This window comes from Streptopelia decaocto, assembly GCF_964273445.1.
Source record: "Streptopelia decaocto genome assembly, chromosome: 1".
Taxonomy (NCBI): Eukaryota; Metazoa; Chordata; class Aves; order Columbiformes; family Columbidae; genus Streptopelia; species Streptopelia decaocto.
This window is the reverse complement of record NC_138663.1, coordinates 212124866-212150517: the sequence shown is the minus strand read 5'-3', so window position 1 is coordinate 212150517 and position 25652 is coordinate 212124866. Positions and strand designations below refer to the sequence as shown.

The 25652-nt window shown below is 50.0% G+C and overlaps 1 protein-coding gene across 1 annotated transcript; it reads left to right on the top strand.

The window, feature by feature from the left end:
* Nucleotides 1-24680, top strand: LOC309435440 (uncharacterized protein). The gene is made up of 8 exons (XM_082043652.1): nt 1-187; nt 849-975; nt 1607-1714; nt 1884-2831; nt 20638-20807; nt 21469-21595; nt 22229-22336; nt 22519-24680. Exons 2-8 carry the CDS (start codon nt 849-851, stop codon nt 23484-23486), a joined length of 2556 nt encoding a protein of 851 aa, XP_081899778.1. The 5' UTR covers nt 1-187; the 3' UTR covers nt 23487-24680.
* Nucleotides 24681-25652: the final 972 nt, after the last annotated feature.

Genomic DNA, 25652 nt, shown 5'->3' with positions numbered 1-25652 from the left:
CTTACTGAAATTGTTGTGCTTGCAGGGACCATCTGTCCTGGCTGTGCTGGTGCAGCTGGTGACGGGACAGGCTCCTCGTGTGGAATCCGGAGCATCCCGCCTCCCTCTTCCCGGATCAATACCTGCACGGGCCTCCATCTCCGCGCCGAGAGCAGCGACGCGCCGGGCTCCAGGCTGCTGCGGCAAGGTGGGGGTCAGGCATGGCCCCGGCTCTGGGGACACCGCGGGCTGGGATTGCCATGGGTGGTGCTGTGTGCAGCAGTGGCAAAACGCCCCTGGGACCTGCTGCTGTGGGGCTGTGTGAGTGCAAAGTGTTTTGAGCCCTGGTGCGGTGCAGGGTGCTCCCGTTCCTGCCCGCTGAGCCGCACCACGGGCAGGGGCAGGCAGGAGCGTGCCTGCTGCCAGGCCTCGGGCCAGCCCTTGTGTCACGGTGCTGTGTCCGGTCCTGGTGGGTGATCGCGTTTGTGGCGTGGGTGTGGGACAGGGCACAGTCCCTGCTGCTCTGGTGTGGATCCCCGATCTGGCATGAACAGGGGAAACCTGCCTGTAAGCCTGCCAGCCCTGCCCCTCTCCTGGCACCGCTGGTGGAGTGTCCCCCAACCCAGCAACGTGCTGAGAGAGCCCCCCATGCCCCAGTGACCCTACTGTGCCACCTGGCTGTGCCAACACTGCCCCTCTGCCCCCAGCCTTCCCTTGCACAGGATTCTCTGAGCTCTCCCAGTGTTCCCCTTGGAATGCCCAAGACCCTGGTGCCAGTGGGGCTCTGCCTGGCAGTAGTGAGATTTTGGCAGAGGTGTTTAGCAACCATGTGGTGGGGTGTGCTGAGCCGGGTGTGCTTCTTGCTGCAGATGTCGGTGACGTTTGAGGACGTGGCGCTCTACTTCTCCCCCGAGGAGTGGGCAAAGCTGTCGGGCTGTCAGCGGCAGCTCTACCGAGAGGTGATGCTGGAGAACTACGAGATGGTCGCCTCGCTGGGTGAGGACTCTCTGGTGATGTTGGGCTGGGGTCAAGTAAGAATTCATCTCTTTAAGTGAGCTGGAGCCATTGAAAGGGCTGTCCAAGAGTTGATGTGGTGGTTGCAATTGCAAGTTTGACCCTGCCAGGCAGCCTCCTGTGGAGAGTGTTCCTGAGAGAAAATGGGATGGGATGGAATAGCGCATTTGAGATGGAAGTGACTTACAGTGCTCATCTAGTCCAACTGTGTGACCACTTCAGGGCTGACCACAAACTGCAGCATCTTGTTAAGGGCATTGTCCAAATGCCTCTCAAACAGGGAGAGGCTTGGGGCATCGACTGCCTCTCCAGGCAGCCTGTTCCAGGATTTGACCACCCCCTCAGTACAGAAATGCTTCCTCGTGTCCAGTCTAAACCTCCCTGGGGCAGCTTTGAGCTGTTCCCAGGTGTCCTGTGTGCAGGAGAGTGGCCGAGGTGACAGGGCCGAGGCGAGAGGAGGCTGTAGGTGCAGTGATGTGGGGGCTGAAGCCGCAGCCTGGCAGGGACAGGAGAGAGGAGCGGGGTGGGGGGGATGCTGGGGCTGTGGGTGCGGGGGCCGGTGCTGCTGTCCCGTCAGTGCGGGAGAAGGGGCTTTTCTCTGTGCCCCGGACAGGCTGGGCCCATGTCAAACCAGAGATCATCTGCAAGATAGAGCGAGAAGAGACACTGTGTGTGCCAGAGCCCCCTCGGGAATGGCAGAGGCACCAGACACCTGTGCCAGGTTGGTACCCAGGGTCAGGGGGGGTCAAGGTTGCACTGTCTCCTTGCCTCGGGTGATCCATGCAACTGCAAGTGTGTGGGGCTGGCAGGGTGCCCTTGCTGCTCCCCATGGGGAGGTGTCCAACGTGCACATGATGTTGGTGCCAGTGACCCTGTTTTCTCCTCACCAGCAGCTGTTGGCCCCGGGAGACAGAGGGGGGTCAAGAGAGTCAGGAGCTTTGTCCAGAGGCAGCAGCTGCTGAGTCACCAGCACGTTCACAGTGGGGAGAAGCCCTTCACCTGCACCGACTGCGGCAAGAGCTTCAGCGCCAAGCGGTATCTCATCATACACCAGCGCATCCACACCGGGGAGAAGCCCTTCAGCTGCTCCGAGTGTGGCAAGAGCTTCAGGGAGAAGAAGACCCTCATCAACCACCAGCGCATCCACACCGGGGCGAAGCCCTTCACCTGCACCAAGTGCGGTAAGAGCTTCAGCCGGAAGAGAGGCCTGCTTGTGCATGAGAGCATCCACACCGGGGAGAAGCCCTTCACCTGCACCGAGTGCGGCAAGAGCTTCGGACGGAGGGACTCCCTTCTTAGCCACCAGCGCATCCACACCGGGGAGAAGCCATTCACTTGCACAGAATGCGGTAAGAGCTTCAGGCACAAGAGCAGCCTCCTGATTCACCAGCACATTCACACTGGGGAGAAGCCCTTCACCTGCACCGACTGTGGCAAGAGCTTCAGTGAGAAGACGACCCTCATCAGCCACCAGCGCATCCACACTGGGGAGAAGCCCTTCACCTGCACCGACTGCGGCAAGAGCTTCAGAGTTAAGTGTACCCTCATCAGCCACCAGCGTATCCACACCGGGGAGGAGCCCTACAAGTGTTGCAAGTGCGGTAAGACCTTCAAGCAGAAGTGGTACCCGATGAGACACCAGTGTGTGCCGAAGGACCCAGATATTGTGCTGGAGGGTGTCCAGCAGAAGAGGGAGGGTCCTTCCCCAGCAGGGGCGCAGGCAGAGGCCAAGCCCTTCCAGTGCGGTGTCTGCGAGAAGCGGTTTTGGAAGGAGAGGCTCATGCTGGCTCACCAGCGCACCCACGGCACCCCCAGGCTGCAGCCGCCTCCGCAGCCCGGCACCCCCTGAATCTGCTGCTGAGGCGCCTGTGGGGTCTGGGGGCTGCTGCGGGGGTGGCTGTGGGGGGATGTCCTGGTCTCGTTTGGGACAGAGTCAATGTTTTTCTGAGTAGCTGGTTTAGTGCTGTGTTTTGGAATGAAAATTAGAACAATGTTTCTAATACCTGAATGTTTTGTTTGATGCTGAGCAGTCAAGGACTTTCATCTTTTGGTGCCCTGCCAGCTGGGAGGGGGCACAGCCGGGACAGCTGCCCCAAAGTGGCCAAAGGGCTGTTCCTTACCATCTGATGTCATGGTCAGTATAGAAACTGGGGGCAGTGGGCCTGGGGCACCACAGCTCAGGGACGGGCTGGGCATCAGTCCACGTGTGGTGAGCAATTGTGTTGTGTATCACTTGTTTTGTATATTCTTACATCATTTGCATTCTCATTATTCTTTTCCTCTTCTGTACTATTAAACTGTCTTTATTTCAACCCACGGGTGTTACTCAGATCACTGGATGAGCCCAATTTGTGTTTTGTATCAGTCATTTAGCTTCCAGAAATATGTTCCAAATGGAATTAATCACTTAGAAGTCTAAGACTGTGTGATTTTTAGTATACTGTCTACTTTGCATTAGTTAGTAGCTAAATTTGCTGAAATCCCTAACTGTGTGTTGTCAAGTTCTGCTCATATTCAACAAACTTGCACTCGAGGAAAGCAAAGCAGCTACAGGACATCAACGTTCCCAAAAGGCTGAAAGAGTGGGAGGCTGCACCCGCCTGGAACCTTGTGATCTTCTCCCAGGGCTGAACTGACCAGCGCCTGCGTCCCCGCTTGTGTTACCTCTGCGAGGGAGCTGAGGTGCTACTTCAGAGATCCCCCGGTCGAGAGGGAACTAAGAGAAAACTTGCTCTTTGCAAATGCATTCGTGTCCTCTGGCTCTTCCTGCGACGTGCCTGCACTTGTGCACACACCACACAGTGCTTCTTGATGGATAACGCAACGATACGTTATCAGAGGTGTGTCACAGTTACTTTTTTGCATTTTCTCCTTCATTAGTCCATCCAAGGCAGTTTTTTCTCCACACATTGCAGGTGCGGCATCAGTCGTTAGCCCCAGCAGCTGTTCTCAGGGTAATTTATGATTACTTGTGGACTTCTCCTCCACATCAAGTATGTCCTTCCCTGTTGTCTTCCGTGAATGGCAATGACATCCAAGAGCTCCCCGTGACAGACAAGTCTGCCTTGACACCTCTTATACAAACGGATAGATGTGCTGTGTCTGCGTTGTCTGTGCTTTCATCAACGGGTAATGAAAAAGCCAGATCACCACACGCCTCTTCGTCCAGCTGTGTTGTCAGACTTCCTGCCTGTTCCTTAACACGGTTTGCGATGGTGTTTCTTGACAAACTGACATTTGCAAAAGTGTGTGTTTGATGGGGGCACTCCTGCTCACACACCTTTAGCGTGCACTGCTTCAAAAATGCACCCTTTGGAAAGCACTTGGACGCTCCAGCAATTTCTTTGGCCACAATCATCTAGCTTTCACTGTTACATCATTTTTGGCTACAGCTCTGCTCATCATATTCTGCTGTGATTGCAGTCTGCCTTGCAATTCTTGCACCAGTTGTTGTTGTTGTTGTTGAAGGCTAAATTTAGCATATTTAGTTCCGTGTTAGGTCTCCAAATACTGACGTGCATTGCGCTCCTTTATCACCAACACTGTCTCATAACAGAAAAGACATACTGTTTTTTTCCTTTGAAACACAAACACACATTTGCTTTCTCATCTATCATAAAACTGCCTTCCTTCTGCATCGATCTTTCTTTTACTGGATGTTTACTGGATGTTTTACTGTATGGTGCACCACCGAAGTACAAGACCAAGATGCCCTTAGGACCAGGTTATATAATACTCAGGCCCTCTCCCACAGGCTCAGCTTTCCATCAAACCTCCTTCCCCATACGGCAGAGATGGCCGTATCCATGGAAGACAATGCAGAATTCAGGAGTGGGACCCTGGCTGCTGGTTAATAGAAAAAAGTATCTTTTTACAGGTGCTTTTTAAAAATAAGATGTAACTGCTAAAGTTCATCGATCTGGCTGATTTCTTTTAAAATCAAATGTTTGCCCAGTTGACAGAATGGCCTTCCCGCTACTGCCCCCTCACTCCCCCCGCATAATTCTTGTCTGTCTTTCCTTTCAATGCCCCAAGGCAGTTACTCGTATCCCCCATCAGTCTCACCTCTTACTCTTCGTACACTCTCCTGTAGCTGCGGACACAGCTCCTGCCGTTCTGCTCCTTCAGCACAAAGCGTGTCCCACGCTGCCCAGGACACGCTGCTCACGTTGGCAGGAGCCTGGGGGCGAGGAGCTCGGCACTGCTGCCGGGTGGAAAAATGTGCCAGGCCGGATTGTCCAGCTCAGTTCTTCTAAGTAACTGCAGTGTTATTAAGTTGACTGCATGTTTTTTCAGACACGGTTTGCTCCGGAGCCAATAACGGTAGCAATGGTATGCGGAAGAGACCCAGGTTTAGACTTATTGCTATGGCAGCCAAGGTTACTGGTGAACTTTGCATGTCCCAGAAGTGAGAGGGGTGTATTTGCAAGGAGTGGCAGACAGAACAGGTGACCAAAACTGACCAACTAAGTATTCCATCCGATACACATCATACACCCACTAGAAGTGGGAGATTACGAGGGTCTCGCTCTCTTCGACCATGGCCGGAATCTGAAGAGGACCCTGCCTGTTGTACCTGCGATCCAAGGCCCGGTTCCAGACGCTGCATCCCTGAATCCAGTTCCGGTTTGCTGCGGAGTCCAGCCCAGGACATCCGGGTGCTGCCCTGCAGCTGCTGGAGCAACGCCAGCTCCGCCGGGCAACGCTGCCCTACCCGGGAAATCAAAGATGGGGTTTGTATATTTTGTATGGTGTGTTGTGGGTCCATTCATCTTTTCCCCACTTTTGGCCAGTGTCAATTCTTAGAGCAGTATCAAACTTATTAATGGATCTCTTATTTCATGTTAGATCATCACAGAGCTGGACACTCAGATCGTTATCATGGTCTTGGACTTCTCAGTAAAGATCTTGAGCCCCAGTGTGTTCCCTTTTGAGGTGTAATCGTTATAATAACCTTTCCCAATCTTCTGACTCAGGGCCGTTCCATAGGGGAGCAAGTCTGGCTGACTCATCTGCTTTGCTCTTTCATCGGCTGGCAGGAGTCTCATTCTTCTGATGGGAAGCGACCCAAGCCACCGCAAAATTTCCCTCTTTCCCGAAGGTTAATATTTCTTGCCATTTTTCTCTCTTCCATACAGGTACCTGATTGTCCTCCCTCCCATTTTGCTCCCAGAATGTGAGCCATTCAGTGCACCCCTTAAAGACAGGAAAAGAATCAGCAGAGATGTAGACAGGAGAAAGAGACTGCGCCTCATGTTTGAAAACATTCCAAGCTGCTACCAACTCTTCCACCTGGGTGCTACCCTCCCCCTCTGATTATTTTTAATTGGTTTCTATTTGTATTTGTATTTCCACGTTTTCCCTCTCATTTGACAGAGGCATCAGTGAACCAAACATTTTGTAACTCCTCTGAAAACGGGGAGGTGACCTGCACCACAGGGGAGATAGTGGCCCCTGGCATTTTCAGGAATCATTGGAAATCGTACTGTCTGTCTCTCACGACAGGGCAGAAATGATACCAAGTTCCTAGGAACATGAGGAGGTGGGTAGAGTCACGGGAAGTTGGTCCTCATACGTCCTCAAATGCTTCTTGAGTGGATCCTGGGTGGTACTGCGGGAAGATGACACTTCATTCCATTTTACTCCCCACTGGGAAGGTACCTGTGACATTGTTTCATTGGCAATTCCTTCTACCCTGGAATTTGAACATGGTGATTAAACAGGGCAACAGAAAAAGCTTGGGGTTTTCCTTTGATGACAGAGTTTATCTCGATTCAATTGGGGACCCCAGATGGGTCCCCAGCAAACACAAAGCAAGAAATCAAGTAGCTGCTGGTTTTGAGTCCTTTTTCTTTTGGTGGGTAACTATAAACATGAATGTTGACTGGATAAATTATATTTATTATAACCAACAAGAATTTATAAATTATGCTAGACAAGCAGTTGATGGAATTGCTGAACAATTTGATGCTACTAGTAGAATGGCATGGGAAAATAGGATGGTCCTAGATATGATGCTGGCAGACAAAGGTGATGCATGTGTAATGTTAGGAGAGAGGTGTTTTACCTTTATCCCAACCAATACTGCCCCCGACGGCACTGTAACCAGACTCAAGACTCAACGACTCTAGCAGAAGAATTGGCTGAGAATTCAGGAATAGATAGTTCACTCACGGGATGGTTAGAATCTTGGTTTGGAAAATGGAAAGAAATGATAGTATCTATCTTTACTTCTTTAATCGTAGTAGCAGGAACACTAATTTCTACAGCATGCTGCATCATTCCGTGTGTCCAAGGACTTGTTCAACGCCTTATTGAGACAGCTCTATCAAAGCAAATGCCTTTAGGGCCACTGCCGTGCTCTGCTAAAATGATGCTGCTAAAAGAGCAAGAAGAAAGAAGCAATGCTGAATGTATAACTCCTGGAGAAAAAGGTGAAATTACATTGTCCCAGCTTTAAGCCACCTACTAGACTGTATCATAAGATAATGCAAAACCAACAAAAGTAAAAAGAAGAGGAGGAAAATTGCAGGGAACGTTTAACGCAGAACTGTTGTTTTTACAGAACTGAGGACCTGGCACCTGAGCCCAGCAGGGGGGAAGGACCGAGAGATATCGGACCAGGAATCCATAATGTAAAACACAGTCTCTTCCCGGAATATATCCTGATACCTGTATACATACTAATGCCTGTATTTACAAGTTAATTTAGGTGGGAGGACCGAGAGACATAGGACTATGAAACCTTAATGTAAAATAGAGTCTCTTCCCGGAATACATACAGATAGCTGTATTTACAAGTTAATTTAGGGGGAAGGGTATGGTATGTAAATTGAGGCAAGTGTCCGGATAGTCAGTAAACCCTGAAGTTCCCAACCAATGGGGAACAGGGAAGGGAAATTGCAGCTGGGATTTTGGAGAAATATAAGGAGGAGCTTTTTGCCCTATTAGCTGTGCCTGTCTTTATGTAGAACACCCAGCCTTGCAAAATCGTTATTAAAAATGCTGCCTGGGCCTATCATATTTGCAAAAGCGTTGTTTCCTACAGATCTGGGGGCTCGACCAGGAGAGACATCGTCATCTCGGGGGTCCCCATCGCCGAAGGACAGTAAGGGGCGCCCCGTTGATTTCAACGGTCCTGTGGATCATCAGTGGGGACTCCAGGAGAGACCGACAGAAATCCTGAGGCTGCATTGGAGAAGGCGGATCCCTGCAATCCATAGGAGAAAGGGGAAAGGAAAAAGTGGTAGGCACAATACAAGCGACCAGGGCACTCTGTGCACAGACCAAGGTAAGAAAGTAGACTTGGTGGTCGGGGCAATCTGAGAGGGGAGATGAGGCGGAAGGAGAAGCCTCGGGACTCAGAACAGGAAATGTAAAGGAAAAATGATAACATTCCTCCATACAGTACTTTAGGGAGGGTGTTAAGCTATTGGGGAAACATGTGATGTATAAAAATGGAAGGATGAGTAAAAAATGATAAAGTATGGTGTTTTGTCTGGACAAAAGAGCCCATAAGAGAGAGGAAGGTATTCTGGCCAAAATACAGATCCGAAGACCACTGGCTATGCCAGGATCTAAATTTGTACATATAAAACTGTAGGGAGTTTAAATCTTCCTCCATACCAGGGTGGGTTCGCGTTCCTCCCTTGCTGCAGCATGTTTATGAGTGCAAAGTGTGTGGCCTGATCAGTGTAAAGTGCACACAAGAGGGGGTTCAAGTCTCTCTTGAGAATGGGAAAATATCCTTTAGACATAAAACATGGACCAAGTCTGAGACTAGGACTGGATCCAGCCGCACCTAAACTCCTCTCTGAAAGAGTCTGGAAAGCAAGAGGGTCCTTTCTGAACCTCGTGACTCAACGGGATGGGAAATAAAACTCGGCATAGAGAAGGGGACACCCTTGGCCGAGGTATTGCAAAATTGGGAAAATATTAAAGGAACAGCAAGATTGTCAAAAAAAGCATGCAATGACCTTATATTGAGAAGACTGGCAAATTGTAACTAAAAATCACCTAGACAAGAGATGTCCTGGACAAATGAATTACTGGTATGTATAGGATGATTGGGAATATGACCACCATAAAGAGGAAGTTCGAAAACAAGTATAGAAACCTCGAGAGAGAATTTCAGCTACATGTCCTGGTTTTGTTAAAAAACAAGTTTTCTCTTTCAGTGAATTTTGCCTGTCAGCTAAAGCTTCATATTAACTACACTTTCCTGGAGAACCAGACACATGTTTTGGTAAACCTAGCAATGGAATGCAAACATTGATAAGCATGGATGGACATCTCGCGAGAGGGGAGACGAGAAACAAGTGACCAAGAAACTGACCAACTGTGTATAACATTCCATTCACGTGAATACTTCATATAAAAGTGGGAGATCACAAGGATCTCGCCCCTTTTCTCTTTTGCCCTTTTCCCTTTTTTCCTTATGCCTGACATTAGGAGAGGATCTTGCTGGTCATCCCTGTGAACTGAGGCCTAGTGAGAGACTGAATCCAGCTCCGGTTGGCTGCATAGTCCAGTCCAGGACTTCGGGTGCCGGCTCTGCAGTTGCTGAGACTTTCAAGATTGGTTTTGTATATTTTGTATTATTTTCTCTGTTCTTATTAGTAGCATTAGTAAAACATCTTTAATTTTTTCCAACTCTCTTCTCTCTGTCCTTCTTTCCCTCCCGATCGCCTGTCCTGAGTGGAAGGGGGGAGAGGGAGGAGCAAAAAGGGGGAAGTGGCGGGGGGGGAGAGGAGGTTAACAATACATCTGCCAGGGTTTTATTGTCACCCCACAATCTTAACCCTCGACAGATAATTGGCGCCCAACGTGGGGCCAGAGAAAGGGGTAAATTTTAAGATTTTTGGCTTTTCTACTGCTCTGACGTACCTTTCAGTTTTCTTGGCACAGTGCCAACTCATAGAGTTGTGATACTCGCGCGTCTGTTTGCTTTGGATATTATTTAGTTGTATTAAGGCAAAGTGAATTACACTGATTTAAAGATGTTATGGCATAAGTTGTATCAGTTGTTTTCTACATTGTGCTCGCTGATTCCATATCTGTGTTGGGCTTTCTTTTTAAATCGAAGTATTCATTATATAACCACAAGGAACTGGACAATGGTCATAATGATGTTGTGTGGTTTGTCACTAGTTTACTTAATTATACTGCAGCCTCTAATGAGTTTCTACTCGCTTCTGCTTTACCTTGAAAAGCCTCCAGGAGAGATTAAAGAGCAGTACGGCTCTGTGTTTGCTAATTGGTCAAGCGAATCTTTAGAAAGCCTGACTAACAATACTTTTGTTTTTTCGCTAGGAGAGTTCACAAATGTTTTAGAGAGCTTTGAATATCCTTGGAGTTTTGACAGAACTGTTATGGTGTTATCTGGTTTGCTGAATGTGTGTCAGTTTGTGCTTCTGTTAAGAGAAATGGCGTTCAACAGGAGGTTTGCGTCTCTTTGTTGTCCTGAGATTTGCGATGCGTCTTCGGAAGCTTTAGCAAAAAGCTCTCCTGACCGCTCGAAAAAGAGCAAAACAGCAAAAGCTGCAGCTGCTGCCACTTCGCAGGCTGAATCTACAACTCCTACGCAGAGTTCCTCTGCCGCTACTGATAACATTACTTCTCCAGCCTCACAGGCTAAGGCAGCCCCCCGTTTCTTCACACACTGGGCACTGTTGCTGCTGTAACCACAGTAACCACTGTGACAGTCATTTAGACTCTGGAAATGAATCAAATGATGGTAAACCCATATCAGCATCAGTTGCCGGTTGTAAGAAAGTCACTAGAAAGACTAGCTGTGCAGCAGATGATGGCACAGGGCCAACATCAACCCAAGGGGCATCATCATCAGGACAGGGAGGAGATGAAGTGACCACCACTTGGTCCTTTTCTCCAGGTGAGCTGAGAGATCTGCGAAAAGACTTCAGTCGTCGTGAAGGCGAGAATATTTTAACCTGGTTGCTCCGATGCTGGGACAATGGGGCAGAAACAATTGAATTGGAAGGTGGTGAAGCCAGGCAGCTGGGATCTCTGTCAAGAGACTCCACCATTGATAGGGCAATTTCAAGAGAGTCTAATGCCACTACTCTCTGGACCCGGCTCCTGGCAGCTATGAAAGTAAGATTTCCCTACAAGGAAGATTGTATATCCAAGTTAGGGAAATGGAATACTATGGAGAGAGGTATTCAGTTCCTGAGAGAATTAGCTGTGCGAGAAATCATTTATTTTGGACCAAACAGCCAAGAGGGGACAGACCCAGATAGAATCAATTGCACACGACCTCTGTGGCGCAGATTTGTACAAAGTGCACCACCTGCATATGCTAAGTCATTGGCAGGAATGGTCTGGTCAGCTAGAGGTGTACAAGATATTACTGAAGTGATTGAGCAGCTCCGGAACTTTGAGGACAGCCTTGCTGGTTCTCTACGGGCTTGTGTCTCTGCTGTAGAGAAACTGTGTGAAAAATCTGATGACCGGTTTGAAAAGCTATTGCAAGAAATCAAAGAACTCAGAGAAGACACATACCATTCACGACCTGCACAAACCTATGTTTCAGCTATTAGGAAAAGGCGTTTCCAATCTCGAGAGAGAGGACAGAGGCAGCCCACAAAAAGAGGTTCACTGTGGTTCTTCCTACATGAGCAGGGAGAAAACATGAATAAGTGGCATGGAAGACCTACCTCAGAACTTCAAGCACGAGTACGTGAGATCAAAGGTAAAACTCCTAGGAAGGTGGCTGCTCCAGTTTACAAAAGGAGCAGAAGAGATTCTGATGCTCTTGAAGGAACCTCTAATTCACACCCAGAGACTGTGCAAAACAGAAATTAGAGGTGCCCTGCCTCCAGCCAGGTGGAGGAAAGGGATAACAGAGTTTATTGGACTGTACAAATACGATGGCCTGGTACAACACACCCCCAGGAGTACAAAGCTTTAGTGGACACTGGTGCTCGGTGCACAATAATTCCTTCTAATTATAAAGGAACGCAATCCATCAATATTGTTGGAGTGACTGGGGGATCCCAGGAACTGACTGTTGTAGAGGCTGAAATGAGCCTAACTGGAAAAAACTGGCAAAAGCATCCCATTGTGACTGGTCCAGATGCTCCGTGCATCCTTGGCATAGACTACCTCAGGAGAGGGTATTTTAAGGACCCCAAAGGGTATAGGTGGGCATTTGGTATAGCAGCTGTGGACACTGAGAAAATTGAACAGCTGTCTGATTTGCCTGGTCTTTCAGATGACCCTTCTGTTGTAGGACTGCTGATGGTTGATGATCAGCAGGTGCCAATTGCTACCACGACGGTGCATCGTCGGCAATATCGCACCAACCGAGACTCTTTGATTCCTATTCAGAAGCTGATCCGTCAGTTGGAAAGCCAGGGTGTGATCAGTAAGACTCGCTCACCTTTTAACAGCCCAATCTGGCCAGTGCGTCAGTCTAGTGATGAGTGGAGACTAACTGTAGACTATCGTGGCCTGAATGAAGTTACACCACCACTGAGTGCTGCTGTGCCTGACATGCTAGAACTGCAGTTTGAACTGGAGTCAAAAGCAGCTAAGTGGTATGCTACAATTGACATTGCTAATGCATTTTTCTCTATTCCTGTAGCAGCAGAGTGCAGGCTGCAGTTTGCTTTCACCTGGAGTGGCATCCAGTACACGTGGAATCGCTTGCCCCAGGGGTGGAAACACAGTCCTACCATCTGCCATGGACTGATCCAGACCACGCTGGAGCAAGGTAAAGCTCCAGAACACTTGCAATATATTGATGACATCATCATATGGGGCGACACAGCGAAAGAAGTCTTCGAGAAAGGTGAGAGAATAATTCAGATTCTTTTGGATGCTGGTTTTGCCATAAAACGAAGCAAGGTCAAGGGACCTGCACGAGAGATCCAGTTTTTAGGAATAAAATGGCAAGATGGCCGTCGTCAGATCCCAATGGATGTGATCAACAAAATTGCTGCAATGTCTCCACCTACTAATAAAAAGGAGACACAGACTTTCTTGGGCATTGTAGGTTTTTGGAGAATGCATATTCCTGACTACAGCCAGATTGTGAGCCCTCTCTATCGAGTGACTCGTAAAAAGAACCAATTTGAGTGGGGCCCCGAACAACGACAAGCTTTTGAACAAATTAAGCGTGAGATAACTCATGTGGTGGCCCTTGGACCAGTTCGGACTGGACTAGCTGTTAAAAATGTGCTCTACACCGCAGCCGGAGATAATGGACTTACCTGGAGCCTCTGGCAGAAAGCACCAGGAGAAACCCGAGGTCGACCCTTAGGTTTTTGGAGTCGAGGATACAAAGGATCTGAGGCCAACTATACTCCAACTGAAAAAGAGATACTAGCAGCATACGAAGGAGTTCAAGCTGCTTCAGAAGTGATCGGTACTGAAGCACAGCTCCTCGGGGCACCTCAACTGCCGGTGCTGAGCCGGATGTTCAAAGGGACGGTTCCCTCTACATATCATGCGACCGAAGTTACGTGGAGTAAATGGATTGCATTGATCACGCAACGAGCTCGAATTGGAAGTCCCAATCACCCAGGGATCTTAGAAGTGATTACAGACTGGCCAGAAAGTAAAGACTTTGGGATGTCTCCAGATGAGGAAGTAAAACGTGCTGAAGAAGCACCACCGTATAATACTCTTTCAGAGACTGATAAGCAGTATGCACTGTTCACAGATGGATCCTGTCGTCTTGTAGGAAAACATCGAAGGTGCAAAGCTGCTGTGTGGAGTCCCACACGACAAGTTACAGAAGCCACTGAAGGACAAGGTGAATCTAGTCAATTTGCAGAAGTGAAAGCCATCCAGCTGGCTTTGGACATTGCTGAACGAGAGAAGTGGCCAATACTTTATCTCTATACTGACTCATGGATGGTAGCAAATGCCTTGTGGTGGTGGCTACAGCAATGGAAGAAAAGCAACTGGCAGCGCAGAGGTAAACCCATTTGGGCTGCCACACTGTGGCAAGACATTGCTGCTCGGCTAGAGAGCCTGCCTGTGAAAGTTCGGCATGTAGATGCTCATGTGCCTAAAAGTCGAGCCACCGAGGAACATCTAAACAACCAACAAGCGGATCAAGCTGCTAAGATTAAAGTAGCTGAGGTGGACTTGGACTGGCAACATAAAGGTGAACTTTTCCTAGCTCGGTGGGCCCATGATGCTTCAGGGCATCAAGGTAGAGATGCAACATATAAATGGGTTCGTGATCGAGGGGTGGATTTAACTATGGACACTATTTCACAGGTTGTTCATGAATGTGAAACTTGCGCCGAAATCAAACAAGCGAAACGGTTAAAGCCTGTATGGTATGGGGGGCGATGGTGAAAGTATAAGTATGGAGAAGCTTGGCAGATTGATTATACTACACTTCCACAAACACGTCAAGGTAAGCGTTATGTACTTACAATGGTGGAAGCAACCACTGGATGGTTGGAAACATATGCTGTACCTCATGCTACAGCCCGAAATACTATCTTGGGCCTTGAAAAGCAAGTCCTTTGGCGACCCGGTACGCCAGAAAGAATTGAATCAGACAATGGTACTCATTTCAAAAACAGTATTATAGATAATTGGGCCAAAGAACATGGTATTGAGTGGGTATATCATATTCCATATCATGCACCAGCCTCTGGGAAAATTGAAAGGTACAATGGTTTGCTAAAAACTACACTAAAGGCACTTGGTGGTGGAACCTTTAAAAACTGGGATTCACATTTAGCAAAAGCCACTTGGTTGGTCAACACCAGGGGATCAACCAATCGAGCCGGGCCTGCCCAATCAGAAATTTTACAGACTGTCGAAGGAGATAAAGTCCCTGTAGTACACATGAAAAATATGTTAGGAAAGGCAGTCTGGGTTACTCCTGCCTCAGGCAAAGGCAAACCCATTCGTGGGATTGTTTTTGCCCAGGGACCTGGCAGCACCTGGTGGGTGATGCTTAAGGATGGAGAAGTTCGGTGTGTACCTCAAGGGGATTTGAGTTTAGGTGAAAATATTCAATACTGAACTGCAGGATGTGAATTGCCATACTAACAGTATTTAATAAGTGTCTTTCAGATCAAAACAGTGATGATGAAACCAGAGCTAGCTTCTTCGAGTGGTGCCTGACAACTTCTTTGAAGTTGATGTCTTTAACCCACAAACAGTGGTCATGAGATACACTTGTACCATTTTTCCTGCCCTGGGAGACTGTCGTGACAAAATGAACTTAATGAACTTTTTAAAGGATGGTCCACTGATTAATTACTCCTGTGTATATATATAGTAGTAGTGATTAATTAGATTGTGTTGATAGATTGTATTGATAAGGTTTAAGTATTCAGTGAATGGCATATTATAAGGGGTGGAATGTCCTGGTTTTGTTAAAAACAAGTTTCTCTTTCAGTGAATTTTGCCTGTCAGCTAAAGCTTCATATTAACTGCATTTTCCTGGAGAACCAGACACATGTTTTGGTAAACCTAGCAATGGAATGCAAACTTATTGATAAGCATGGATGGACATCTCGCAAGAGGGGCGACGAGAAACAAGTGACCAAGAAACTGACCAACTGTGTATAACATTCCATTCACGTGAATACTTCATATAAAAGTGGGAGATCACAAGGATCTCGCCCCTTTTCCCTTTTGCCCTTTTCCCTTTTTTCCTTATGCCTGACATTAGGAGAGGACCTTGCTACTCATCCCTGTGAACTGAGGCCTAGTGAGAGACTGAATCCAGCTCCACTTGGTTGCAGAGTCTAATCCAGGACTTTGGGTGCCGGCTCTGCAGTTGCTGAGACTTTCCAGATTGGTTTTGTATATTTTGTATTATTTTCTCTATTCTTATTAGTAGCATTAGTAAAACATCTTTAATTTTTCCAACTCTCTTCTCTCTGTCCTTCTTTCCCTCCCGATCGCCTGTGCTGAGTGGGAAGGGGGGAGAGGGAGGGGCAAAACGGGGGAAGTGGGGGGGAGAGGAGGTTAACAATACATCTGCCAGGGTTTTATTGTCACCCCGCAATCTTAACCCTCGACAATTACCAAATCTCCATCCTCAAATGTTATTGTGGCGTCTAATTTAGTCAACAGATCTCGTCCTAAAAGAGAAACTGGACAATCTGGAACATACAAGAACTCGTGGGTTAGTTCCTTTTCTCCAAAGCACAAATCCAAGGGTTGCAGGAATGGCCGTACTTCCTCCTTCCCTGTGGCACCAACAATTGTTGTAGCTTTGTGACCTACTGCTCCCTGTAAAGAATTTAATACAGAGTAAGTAGCCCCTGTGTCTACTAAAAATTTTACATCCCGGTCTCCCACTTGTATTGTCACTAAGGGCTCCTTATTCTGAGTTTTCACTTCCGTGCCTTCATATAGTCAGCTGTCAGTACTGTATTCTCCCAACACCATTGTTTGTGCCGCATTTCCCGCAGCATTGGACACCTGATTCATGAGGTTCTTTGGACACTCATTCTTCCAGTGTCCTTCTTGCTCACAATAAGCACATTGATTTATGCCAAGCCTCACAGGGGTCTCAGGGGAGTTCCTTGGGTACTCCACGAACCACGTCCCCGACCTCCTCCTCGACCATTTCCAGCTCCCCTGCCCCGGACTCCTACTCCCCTACCTTGTCCCTGGATCAAAGCTAACAAATTTTGATGGTGACGCCTCGACTGCTCATTTTCTCTATTATTGTAAACCTTCCAAGCTGTTTCTAGCATTACGTCCAAATCCCTTAATTGCGCTCCCTCTAATTTCTGCAATTTCTTCCGAATGTCATCTTGAGACTGCCCCAAGAAAATTAAAGCCAACTGAGTTTTTGCCTGTTCCGTTTCCACATCTAAATCTGTATATCTTTTGGCAGCTTCTTTTAATCTTTCTAAAAAGGCTGAGGGAGACTCGTTCATTTCCTGCCTTACGTTACACAATTTTGACCAATTCATTTGCTTCGGTATAGCAGTTTGAACACCGATCAATAACTAATCCTGATATGTCCGGAGACGGCATAACCCGCCTCCTGTATTATAATTCCATCGGGGATCCTCTTTTGGAAAGTTTTCATCAACATTACCCTCTACTCTCCCGTTCCAAATATCTTCTCTCACTTTATCCCTTGCAACCTGTATAACCATATCTTTTTCTGTGGAATCCATTAATGTATCCAAAATAACTTGTAAATCATCCCAATCAGGATTTTGTGTCTTAATTATCATCTTCATTACTTTTGCAACCTTATCTGGGTTTTCCCGATAAGGACCGGCTGACTGCTTCCAAATCGCTAAATCCCCCGGCGAAAACGGGACCTTTACATAAACTGGTTCCCCCCCCACACCTACCGCCTGTCGCAGGGGTGCTATTATATTTGATGATCCCCCCCGCTTTTGCACTTCCTTTTCTTTTTCCTTGTTTCTAGTTCAGTGAGACACTGGGGTTATGGTTATTTCTTTCACACCGGCTATTACCTCTTTTTCATCACTTGAATCATCATCACTATCAGTGAGAGGGGTAGGCGCAGAGGATCTAATTGGTACCTTTCCCTCAGAAGGCGCAACATCAAGGCATAGTAAACCCGTCTTTGAATCATTACCACTGCTATTTTCCACAGCCAAAGACATCGTGCATTTCTTTTCCGTTGTGCATCTCGTGCACTTATTACCGCTGTCATTCTGCACTAACATTAGCCCACAGCTCTCTCTCCAATCACGTTTTCACTCAAGAGAAAAGAAAAGATCAACATACGGAACTTCATCCCATTTACCCTCTCTCTGACAAAACCTCATTAATTCAGCAATAGTTTCATCATTCAAAGTGCCCTCTGGGGGCCACTGTACTTCATTTGGTAATTTATACTCAGGCCACCTATGAGTGCAATACTCGATTAACTTATTTTTATGCATAGACTGTTCAAACCCAGCCTCCTTCCAATGTTTCAATAAACAATTCAGTGGCGATACCTTAGACATATTATCAACACACAAACACAAATACAGAAACCAAACCAAATAAACACAAATACAAAAACAAATACAAGAACCAGGTCGAATACAAGAACTAATACAGAAACCAGACCAAAATAAGTTCAGAAACCAAGATTCAGGGTGCCGAACCTGCAGCAAATACAGAAACCAAACCAAATGGCGCCTAACCAAATGCCGAACCTTTCAGCTACACAAACCAAATGGCGCCTAACCAAATGCCCAACCTGCAGAGGTTTCCCTCTGTCTGACGGACGGCGCCTATAGGCTTTACCAATCGGGAGCTCCCTGCCCAACCGAGCGTGGCTTTCGCCACGTCTGACCGGCAGGCTACCAAATGCCTGACCAGCAGGCTACCAGACCAGAACCAGACCAGGTGGGTACCCAATAATCCAGATAAAGCACCTTCTTACCAGTCAGAGGTCCGTCGAGAGCAGCGGAGGGTCGGTCGCATCCGATGCGCTCCCCAAGAATACCTCGGTGCTAGCCGGAGCAGGATCCAGACGCGATCCGCCTCAGCAGTGCTCGCGAGGTCCCATCTGGGTCGCCAAAATGTTAGCGTTCAAGGACACATAACCACGGACGTAGTTATACGCGGTGCTTTATTTCAGCGCTGGGAAACCAGGGGTTCGCACCCAAAGCTGGCTTCGACCACTGATTTGAACTCTACTACATTTATACAGTTTCGTTACATACATATTCATTAGAATTACAATGTGTATATTGCATATTCATTAGGTTACACAATTATTTCACAATATCAGTTGCAACACCTTGGAACTACTTTAAGCATGCGCAGTGTCCTCTGGTGGTCGTTTTGGGGGTCTTCAGGATGAAGTAAGGAGTCTTCATCACTGGTGTACTTTTCACCTTTCATCACAGCACATGCGCACTCTTCACAAAATTATATAAATTCTTGGATGATAGCAAACGTACCTTCTCAGCACATCCTATCCTCTCGAGATAAGTACTAACTTTTAGTTCTCTAAAATATGAAGCTCATATACAACCTGCATAGTTTTTAAGATAAGGTAAGAATCTTGGATACAGTTTACAAAGCAAAATGTAGCTAACCATAACAGTACCATCTGTAATGATTCTAGATATGCATTTGAAGTAGTGCACACCTTTGGGAAAATCTGGGAAGGACAGGGTCTAATTAATAGCACAGGGAGGAATTGGTTCATGAAGAACTAGCGTTTGATCATCTTACCGGGTGGGGAGAAGCTTTCCCTCCGAGCGCTGCCACGGCAGCAGTGGTAGCAACAGTGATTCTAGAACAAATTAAATAACGGATGGACGCTAGAAATCAGCAAAGGGAATGATGATGGCTTGTCATAGAGAACTCTCTGCTGAGGGCCACCGAGGCACCTGTTTATTCAGCCCAACAGGGGATTGTGTGACTTTGCTGCCTTTCAGGTGCTGAGGTCTGGGATGTCATTGAGGAGATGCCACAACTTTTTAAAAATGTGGCCCGTTATTCCTTATTGCTCTTTCACGTGGGCACAAATGTCAGGGCAAGGTGGAACCTGGGCAGAATCAAGCAAGGCTGTGAAACTCTAGGGGTGCAATTGCAAGGGATAGGTGCTCAAATGATCTGTATCTCTGTTTTCCCCAGTCAGAGGAAAGGGTGCAGGCAGGAGCAGACACATTATGTGAGTCAACACTTGGCTTTTTGGCTGGTGCAGCCACCAGGGTTGTGTCTTTCACGCTGATGGGACACACAGTGATGACTCTGACCTGCAAGGGGGAGATGGGACCCGTCCGAGTAGACAAGGCAAAGGAATGTTTGCCAACAGCCACCTGGCCTGTCCCCACCAGCCGGAGTGTCCCGCCGTGTCTCGGTGCCCCCGAGCCCAGGACTCCATTTGCAGGGGACCCGTGTGGCCAGGGGTGGCGGGCAGGGCCAGGGGCCGCAAGGACACAGCGGTGCTCCCGGTGCCCGCCCCCCCGAGCCGAGCGGGGCGGAGCGGCAGGACTACACCTCCCGTGCTGCCCCGGCGGCGGGCGGCCCTCCGGGGCGGACGCTGCCGGCGGCTCCCGGCGCCGCCTTTGTCCGTGCGGGGCTGGCGGCGCGGCCCCGGCGCAGGTAGGGGCGGCGGGCGGCGGGCCCGCGGCACGGGGATCGGCGCTTCTGGCCCGCGGGGTCCTGGCGCTCCCCGCCGCGGGCATCTCCCGCCGGGCGGCCCCGGGAGGGGACCCCGGCCTCGACGGCCTCTCCCGTGCTCTCCCCTCCGCCGGCCGCCCCCCAGCCCTGCCGGACCCCCCCGCACTCCCCTTAGGGCCCGGCTCCCCCCGGCGCTCCGGCCTTTCCCCGGCTCGCCCCGTGGCCCCCGTGCAACGCGGACACGCTGCTCCGTGTCCCAGCCGCCCGGGTCCCCCTGGATCCGGCCCTGGCGGCCCCGGCGCTGGGAAGGGCTGGGCTGGGGCCGGGCCGGGTGCTCAAACCCTCGGGACACCCCCGCACATCTTCCCGCTGCCCCTGTGGGGCACTGGAGGAAGATTTGGGTACTCGGAGGCTTATGAAACACCTTTCTTTTCGTGGCTCTTTCTCATTTTTATGCGAAGCTGTTTGAATCCTTCTGTTGGTCATTCTCCCAGTAGCTGTGAAGGCTCGGGGTGCAGGGAAGGCAGCTGTGAGCAGGTGAGTGAACTTGTGCCCCTGATTTCTTACTGAAATTGTTGTGCTTGCAGGGACCATCTGTCCTGGCTGTGCTGGTGCGGCTGGTGACGGGACAGGCTCCTCGTGTGGAATCCGGAGCATCCCGCCTCCCTCTTCCCGGATCAATACCTGCACGGGCCTCCATCTCCGCGCCGAGAGCAGCGACGCGCCGGGCTCCAGGCTGCTGCGGCAAGGTGGGGGTCAGGCATGGCCCCGGCTCTGGGGACACCGCGGGCTGGGATTGCCATGGGTGGTGCTGTGTGCAGCAGTGGCAAAACGCCCCTGGGACCTGCTGCTGTGGGGCTGTGTGAGTGCAAAGTGTTTTGAGCCCCGGTGCGGTGCAGGGTGCTCCCGTTCCTGCCCGCTGAGCCGCACCACGGGCAGGGGCAGGCAGGAGCGTGCCTGCTGCCAGGCCTCGGGCCAGCCCTTGTGTCACGGTGCTGTGTCCGGTCCTGGTGGGTGATCGCGTTTGTGGCGTGGGTGTGGGACAGGGCACAGTCCCTGCTGCTCTGGTGTGGATCCCCGATCTGGCATGAACAGGGGAAACCTGCCTGTAAGCCTGCCAGCCCTGCCCCTCTCCTGGCACCGCTGGTGGAGTGTCCCCCAACCCAGCAACGTGCTGAGAGAGCCCCCCATGCCCCAGTGACCCTACTGTGCCACCTGGCTGTGCCAACACTGCCCCTCTGCCCCCAGCCTTCCCTTGCACAGGATTCTCTGAGCTCTCCCAGTGTTCCCCTTGGAATGCCCAAGACCCTGGTGCCAGTGGGGCTCTGCCTGGCAGTAGTGAGATTTTGGCAGAGGTGTTTAGCAACCATGTGGTGGGGTGTGCTGAGCCGGGTGTGCTTCTTGCTGCAGATGTCGGTGACGTTTGAGGACGTGGCGCTCTACTTCTCCCCCGAGGAGTGGGCAAAGCTGTCGGGCTGTCAGCGGCAGCTCTACCGAGAGGTGATGCTGGAGAACTACGAGATGGTCGCCTCGCTGGGTGAGGACTCTCTCTGGTGATGTTGGGCTGGGGTGAAGTAAGAATTCATCTGTTTAAGTGAGCTGGAGCCATTGAAAGGGCTGTCCAAGAGTTGACGTGGTGGTTGCAGTTGCAAGTTTGACCCTGCCAGGCAGCCTCCTGTGGAGAGTGTTCCTGAGAGAAAATGGGATGGGATGGAATAGCGCATTTGAGATGGAAGTGTCTTACAGTGCTCATCTAGTCCAACTGTTTGACCACTTCAGGGCTGACCACAAACTGCAGCATGTTATTAAGGGCATTGTCCAAATGCCTCTCAAACAGGGAGAGGCTTGGGGCATCGACTGCCTCTCCAGGCAGCCTGTTCCAGGGTTTGACCACCCCCTCAGTACAGAAATGCTTCCTCGTGTCCAGTCTAAGCCTCCCAGGTGCAGCTTTGAGCTGTTCCCAGGTTTCCTGTATGCAGGAGAGTGGCCGAGGTGACGGGGGCGATGCGAGAGGAGGCTGTAGGTGCAGGGATGTGGGGGCTGAAGCCGCAGCCTGGCAGGGACAGGAGAGAGGAGCGGGGTGGGGGGGATGCTGGGGCTGTGGGTGCGGGGGCCGGTGCTGCTGTCCCGGCAGTGCGGGAGAGGGGGCTTCTCTCTGTGCCCCAGACAGGCTGGGCCAACGTCAAACCAGAGATCATCTGCAAGATAGAGCAAGAAGAGACACCGTGCGTGCCAGAGCCCCCTCGGGAGCAGCAGAGGCAGCAGACCCTTGTGCCAGGTGGGTATTGGGGAGTCTGCAGGGGACCGGATGGCAGTTCCAGAAGCAATGTCCCTTGCCTCATGTGCTCCCTGTGCCAGGATGGGTGGGGGGCTTGTGGGGTGCCCATGCTGCTCCCCATGGGAGGGGTCACACACACCCTTCCTGCCCTGGCAATGACCCCCGTCTCTCCTCCCCGGTAGTTGTCAGCGCCGGGACACAGAGGGAGGCCGAGGAGGTCCATGAGGAGCCGGTGGCACCCACCACCCTTCTCTCAGCGGTGCCCAACCTGGGTGGGAGGCGGCAGGGGGACTCAGTCCATGGTTGGTTGGGCAGGAGCCAGAGGGGCCGGTTGGGACACTCCCGCCTCCACTCCCTCCCAGACCATCAGCTGCTGGAGAAGAGCCCCCCAACGTGTGGCAAGACCTTCAGGAGCCAGAAGGTGGTTGATGGTCATGGGTTGAGACATACGGGCAAGCAGCCCTTCAGCTGCACCGACTGCGGCAAGAGCTTCAAACGCAGGAATGCCTTGCTGAAGCACCGGCGTGCACACAGTGGTGAGAAGCCCTACGCCTGCAGGCAATGCGGTCTGTTCTTCAGGGAGAAAACCAACCTGCTGAGCCACCAGCGTGTCCACACCGGGGAGAAGCCCTTCACCTGCCCCAACTGCGGCAAGAGCTTCAGCCGTAAGCACCACCTGGTGTGCCACCGGCGTGTGCACACCGGGGAGAAGCCCTTTGGCTGCAGCCACTGCGGCAAGAGCTTCAGGGAGAAGAGCCACCTGGTAACCCACCAGCGCCTCCACACTGGGGAGCGTCCATACACCTGCACCCGCTGCCCCAAGGCCTTCAGGGACAAGAGGACCCTCACCATCCATGAGCGCATCCACACTGGCGAGAAGCCCTACAAGTGCGGCACGTGTGGCAAGAACTGCAGGCAGAAGCATCACCTGAAGAGCCACCAGCGGGTGCACCGGGGTCCATGGGAGGTGCAGGTGGGCGATCTGTGGGAAAGAGCGGATCTGTCCCTGGCTGGGGGGCCGGCAGAGGCCAAGCCCTTCCAGTGCGGTGTCTGTGAGAAGCGGTTTTGGAAGGAGAGGCTCATGCTGGCTCACCAGCGCACCCACGGCACCCCCAGCCTGCAGCCGCCTCCGCAGCCCGGCACCCCCTGAATCTGCTGCTGAGGGGCCTGTGGGGTCTGGGGGCTGCTGCGGGGGTGGCTGGGGGCGGGAATGTCCTGGTTTTGTTTGGGACAGAGTTAATTTTCTTCCTAGTAGCTGTTTTAGTGCTGTGATTTGGATTGAGGATGAGAATAATGTTTCTAATACCTGGATGTTTAGGTTGTTGCTGAGCAGTGAAGGATTTTTCAGGTTCTGGTGCCCTGCCAGCTGGGAGGGGGCACAGCCAGGACATCTGCCCCAAAGTGGCCAAAGGGCTGTTCCTTACCATCTGATGTCATGGTCAGTACAGAAACTGGGGGCAGTGGGCCTGGGGCACCACAGCTCAGGGACAGGCTGGGCATCAGTCCACGTGTGGTGAGCAGTTGTGTTGTGTATCACTTGTTTTGTATATTCTTACATCGTCATCTTTGTCATTACTCCTTTCCTCTTCTATTAAACTGTCTTCATCTCAGCCCACGAGTTTTACTCAGATCACTGGATGAGTCCAATTTAAATTTTGTATCAGTCATTTAGCTTCAAGTAATACATTTTAAGTAGAATGAAGCAATTAGATGTGTAATGTGTGATTTTTAGTGTAGTGTCCACTTCGCGTTACCTAGTAGCTAAATTTGCTGACATCTTAAACTGTGTGTTGTGAAGTTCCACTCATATTAACCAAACTTGTGTGTACTTGAGCAAAACGAAGCAGCTACAAACCATCAACACAACCTGCATGATATGGCTTGTTTTGCACATTACAGAACGAAACAGGATCCAGTTGAGGCAAATAACGGCTTCAAGGCCGGTACCAACTGGCTACGGACTATCAACAACGTCTGCAGTAGAACAAGTTAAAGGCCTGTCTGAAGACAGGGAAAGGATCCAATGTGAAGAAAACCCTAGAGAGGAATATTGTTATTGAACTGGATCATTGTGTGAGGAACAGGCTGGGACCCAGCCAGGAACCCAGAAAACTCTCCAAACGCAGTGACCGGTCAGAAAGCCGACAGCGCTGGGCGCATTGGGGATTTGTCTCCTTAACATCTCACCAAGGATCAGAAACACACCTTTTCTATACATTACAACAGCGAATATTCACACTATTTCTGAGAAGACCTGCCTGACCCCAAAAAATCTAACGCATATGCTAAGCTATTGCAAAATTATAGTCGTGCACAGGATGTATATATGCTGCTGGTACCAAGAAATACAGGCCTGCTTTAACAACATTATTCAAGCCTTTGGTATCAATTCCCCCCGTTGGAAGTACTCAGATCTTTTCTTTCTGCTGCTGTATATCTGTCTGAAGAGTTTTCTTTACACATCCTATGTAGAGTCCCATCATAATTCTCATCATGACTACAAGGATAATTGTCGGGGGTCAAGACCCCGGCATGGGTTCGGGCCTACAGCGACGGAGGAAGAAATGCGGCCACCCGATGCGGATGATAAACATGCTTCATTTTATTGACACAGAGCGCAAGCTTTTATAACAGTTCTATTAATTATGCCTACTTGTCAAACACCGATTTGATAGCATACGTAATGAGCCCATCCCAACATACATAATGAATCCATCCCCTTGAGTCCATCCCCTTCTGTGGCCCCCCCTGGTATGTGAGTTCCCTCGTTATCTCAGAGCTGCCTCCTGGTACTTGTTTATCCAGGCCTTTCTCAGGAGCTGCCTCCTGAGACTGTGAGACTTGTTTATGCAGGCCTTTCCCAGGCAATACCTTCTCACCCACCCTTGCTCAGCTCATGCTAACTGAGGCCTACTCATGCTGACTAGAAGAGATCCTCTCCGTAGAGAGGGTCTCATGCCCTTTCTCTCTTGGCCATTCTCCAACAGATAATTCCTTCTAGCGATGCGGCTAATAATTCTTTTAGAGACCATCCACCCAAACCTTGAAGGATCTTCCTGAGCCAATTCCTTTCTGCTGTATCTCTAATTCCTTTGCTACCTTCTGGCACGTTTCTCATCTTGTCTCATTGTTCTTGGAGATCAGCAGTGATGTCTGGGATGTGGATACAGCAGTGATCTTCTAATTTAAGATACCCACATGCCTCTTGTTCCTTAACTCATAGAAAGTCTAATGCCAGCCTATTTTGTAAAGTCAATTTAGCATTAGCTTGGACCTTTTTATTAATAATCTGAAATCCTTTTTGAGTGGCTCTGGA

Excerpts from the sequence above, each read along its gene's own strand:
- LOC309435440 (XM_082043652.1), top strand. The coding sequence starts at position 849 with ATGTCGGTGACGTTTGAGGACGTGGCGCTCTACTTCTCCCCCGAGGAG. Across the intron at positions 976-1,606 it reads CGAGATGGTCGCCTCGCTGG|GCTGGGCCCATGTCAAACCA; the intron begins GTGAGGACTCTC and ends TGCCCCGGACAG. Across the intron at positions 2,832-20,637 it reads GCAGCCGCCTCCGCAGCCCG|GCTTGCAGGGACCATCTGTC; the intron begins GCACCCCCTGAA and ends TGAAATTGTTGT.